Raw genomic sequence first — 3,797 nt, forward strand, 5'->3', positions numbered from 1 at the left:
AAGAGACAAAAGAGGAACAAAGGCCACTTGGCATATAGCAAAAAGGGCAAGCCATACATGCAAAGAACACAATGATTACTAAGAATTGATTGCAGAACCGAGTTGAAAGTTGACATTTGATAGCGTTGGAAGCTTTCACCCATAATCACCCCATAAATCTCCATTGCCCGGAAATATAATGGAAAAAATAAAGGAAAACAAACAAGAACTAGGGAATCAACGGAGAACACAATTACCGTCGGCAAACAAGGGCCGCCATAGCCAGGCGATAGCATAATTAGATCGGTAGACGTATGTATCGGGTATCGGGTTGCTGCCAAGGGACTGGATCATCAAATCGATGACACTGAGAACCTCGCCGTCGTGGGTGGTGGCGCGAAGAGAGTCAGCCTGGGCGCGGAGGGAGATAGCCTAGGCATGGTACACGGCGGCCTCGTCATAGTAGGAGTCGGCGTTGTCGCGGGCGGCGCGGATGGCTCGGATGGAGAAGGAGGAAGAGCTCCGCTTGGTCGAGGAGAACGTCGCAGCCGCGATCCTCGGGTGGATGACAGTGGAGGCGCGGCGGCCGGCGGCTAGCGGCGGGGACGACGACGGGGGCGAGGATAGCGACGCCGGACAAAAAAGGAAATAGAGCAAAAAGGCTAGACGTCGGCGTCGGGGATGGCACCACAAGAGAGAAACATATCAAAATTATAATAGAAACCTTAAATGTTTAAAGACTAACGTGAAAACAGAGAAAACTAGGAAACGAAAATCGAAAACCAGAAAACACGGGAAAGCTCCTCCACACGACAAGTGTCACGCGCAGAGCAATCCGGAAAAGTCTACCGAACGCCCAGAACGCAACGCTTGTCAGGCATGGAGTACCCCCGACTGATCTTTGCAGGGTTACTCCTCAACCATTGATTTCGGTGGAATAAAGGATGAAAGGAGGCCTCCGGTGGCACACGAGCACAACAAATTCCGTAGGCTCTCTCACTGGGCTGTATCCCTCGGCCCACTTGGCGCAACAGCTCGGATGATCGAAAGATCTCGGCCGTCCAAGCTAGGGATCGCTTATAAACACCCAACCCTAGCCTAAACCCCCGCTCCCCTCCCGCCGCATCCTCTTCGTCCTCCCCTCCGCCGCAGTGCAGGTTCGTTCCGTTCGCTCTGTCGCTCGCGTCATCTCACCTTCCCCGTCCTGTGGAAGTCATCTCCTGTATCCCGGTGAATAGATCTTGCCCGGATTCCATGTCGCTCTGGTTCTTCGCGCGGTAGCAGTAGGTTCCTGATTTCCTCACGGATGCGTAGTGTTAGTTTATGATCCGCCACGCGTTCATGATCTTGCTTGTTAGCATGCGCACTCATGCCGTATTGCTCAGTAGTTTGGAGAGGTGACAACTTGTTGGGATCGTTTAGCTCGCGTGTTTACGTTGGTGTGGTGGATCGTGTGCAGGTAAGAAGAAGGGGTCGAAATGGTGAAGCACAACAATGTTATCCCTAACGGCCACTTCAAGAAGCATTGGCAGAACTATGTCAAGACCTGGTTCAACCAGCCTGCCCGCAAGCAGAGGCGCCGCATTGGTGAGCAACCCTGCTATTACATTGTTGCGTGTTTATCAGTCACACACTTGTAACTGTACATGTCATGCATCACGCGACGGTTATTGCAGTGATAATTAAGTGCTTAAATTCTGGTTAGTTAATTTATTACCCCTGCTAGAGTGATAGACAGCTATATGTGGTTGATTTTATCCCATATTGCGTGATCACATTGGCTCTCTGTCCTTCATCACCACCATTTGTATACACGTTTAACAGTGCATATTTGCTAGTAATCTAATAGAAATGAATGTTGTCCTTGGAAGTTATACCTGTGCTGAGTGTTCTGTTGAAAGTATTCTTGCTTATTTAGGCACCTCAATTATCTCCCGGCAGTATTCCTCGCCAGCTCAATCAATTGTTTCCAGCAAACCTACCCTGAACTTTTGTACACAAACCCAACACAACTGTTAGATATATCTGTTCAATACCATTTCTGTATTGATTTCTTTAGAATTTTGGTGTACCTCTGACTCCATGCATGGAGTGGTATGACTCAGCATGTCTTAATATGCACACACTTGATCTTTAACATGTGATGATATGCCTGTGATGCTGCTCAGCAACACTAGCCAGCTACCAACTTTTGGGGGGCTTGTGTTTTTGCTGCCTGACTAATTTTGAATAACCAACGTACAATTTGTATTTGTTCAGCTCGTCAAAAGAAGGCTGTGAAGATCTTCCCTCGCCCTACATCTGGTCCTCTTCGTCCCATTGTGCAATGCCAGACTCGGAAGTACAACATGAAGGCAAGGGCTGGGAGAGGCTTTACCCTTGAGGAGCTGAAGGTGACTTGTTTCTTCTATACCGTAAAAATCCTTTAAATCATGTCACTTTCTCTGGTTTGCCTTTTTTTATTAAATGCGGGAGAAAAATCAATATACCCCTTGTTCAGTAAATATGTGTGGTTTTGTTTCTGCATCAGTTGCTGTCATGCGTGTTTCTGGTAAATTGTCCTTATATTCGGCATTTGTTTTTTGTTATTAGTAAGTACTCATATTAGCAATAGTTTATTGTTCTTCCCTTTCTATAAGTGATGAACTGATGTTTGGCATGCAGACTCATATGTTAGCTTGCCGTGCCTTTAGTGTATCCTCCTTGCAATCCGATTATTCTGTCCAGATGCTGCTGTCATTTCTCATGTACTCCCTCCGTCCCAAAATTCTTGTCTTAGATTCGTCTAGATACGGATGTATTTAATACTAAAACGTGGCTTGAAACATCCATATTTAGACAAATCTAAGACAAGAATTTTGGGACAGAGGGAGTATTATGTATCGTACTGTATCTTTCTGCTAATGTTAATTTATGCTGTAATTTGCAGTCAGCGGGCATCCCGAAGAAGCTAGCTCCTACTATTGGCATTTCTGTGGACCACCGACGTAAAAACCGGTCACTTGAGGGTATGCAGTCAAACATTCAGCGACTCAAGACTTACAAGGCCAAGCTGGTTATCTTCCCAAGGTGTGCTCACAAGGTTAAGGTATGACTGGAGTTTATTGTTTGTGTACACCATTTTATATTTTCTTATGTATTCTTCTGTTCATGACCATTATGCTCTTGTCTTAGGCTGGTGATTCTACCCCTGAGGAACTTGCCACAGCCACCCAGGTCCAGGGTGACTACTTGCCTATTACTCGTGGTGAGAAGCGCTCGGTTGAGATCATGAAGGTCACTGAGGAGATGAAGGCGTTCAAGGCCTACGGCAAGCTCCGTGTCGAGAGGATGAACCAGCACCAGCTCGGTGCCCGCACGAAGAAGGCTGCCGAGGCAGAGAAGGAAGAAAAGAAGTGATAAGATATTTTGTTTCATTCTGCAGCTAGTGAATGTTATCATTGGGAACTTGTTCTAAATTTTGTTTTGGGGCTGGAAATAGAGACCACCGGATGGCTTTGATACCTGCTACTTGTTTGCATGATATGCTGTTCAGTGTTCCCCTCGTTGGCGTAATTTGTGGAGGTCAAGCAGTATTATTCTCTGATTTATACCCAAAATGCACTGGTCAAGCTATGACTGTTGCATTTCGTAAATTTTTTGGTGGAAGACTGACGGTTTGAATTAAGAGCAAGTTGCCATTTGGACCGGACATGGAGTATCTACACTCAGCTCAAAACTCTTGTGAACAGTAAAATGAAAAGAAGTAGTAAAATAGTCCAAAATTTCTGATTTTCTTGACGACAAACTATGCTGAATTATCTTCTTCTGTCCAAATT

At 45.9% G+C, this 3,797-nt stretch overlaps 1 protein-coding gene across 2 annotated transcripts; it reads left to right on the forward strand.

The window, feature by feature from the left end:
- Positions 1-940: 940 nt before the first annotated feature.
- Positions 941-3,534, forward strand: LOC123147139 (60S ribosomal protein L13-1). 2 transcript variants are annotated; one of them, XM_044566373.1, is made up of 5 exons: positions 941-1,136; positions 1,439-1,566; positions 2,239-2,372; positions 2,909-3,067; positions 3,154-3,534. In XM_044566373.1, the coding sequence occupies exons 2-5, from the start codon at positions 1,458-1,460 to the stop codon at positions 3,376-3,378; spliced, it is 627 nt and encodes a 208-aa protein (XP_044422308.1). In that variant the 5' UTR covers positions 941-1,136; positions 1,439-1,457; the 3' UTR covers positions 3,379-3,534. The 2 variants fall into 2 exon arrangements, with proteins under 2 accessions (XP_044422308.1, XP_044422309.1); XM_044566374.1 differs by having other exon boundaries at positions 1,100-1,209.
- The last annotated feature ends 263 nt before the right edge of the window (positions 3,535-3,797 follow it).

The sequence above is a fragment of the Triticum aestivum genome, chromosome 7A, assembly GCF_018294505.1.
Source record: "Triticum aestivum cultivar Chinese Spring chromosome 7A, IWGSC CS RefSeq v2.1, whole genome shotgun sequence".
Classification (NCBI taxonomy): domain Eukaryota; kingdom Viridiplantae; phylum Streptophyta; class Magnoliopsida; order Poales; family Poaceae; genus Triticum; species Triticum aestivum.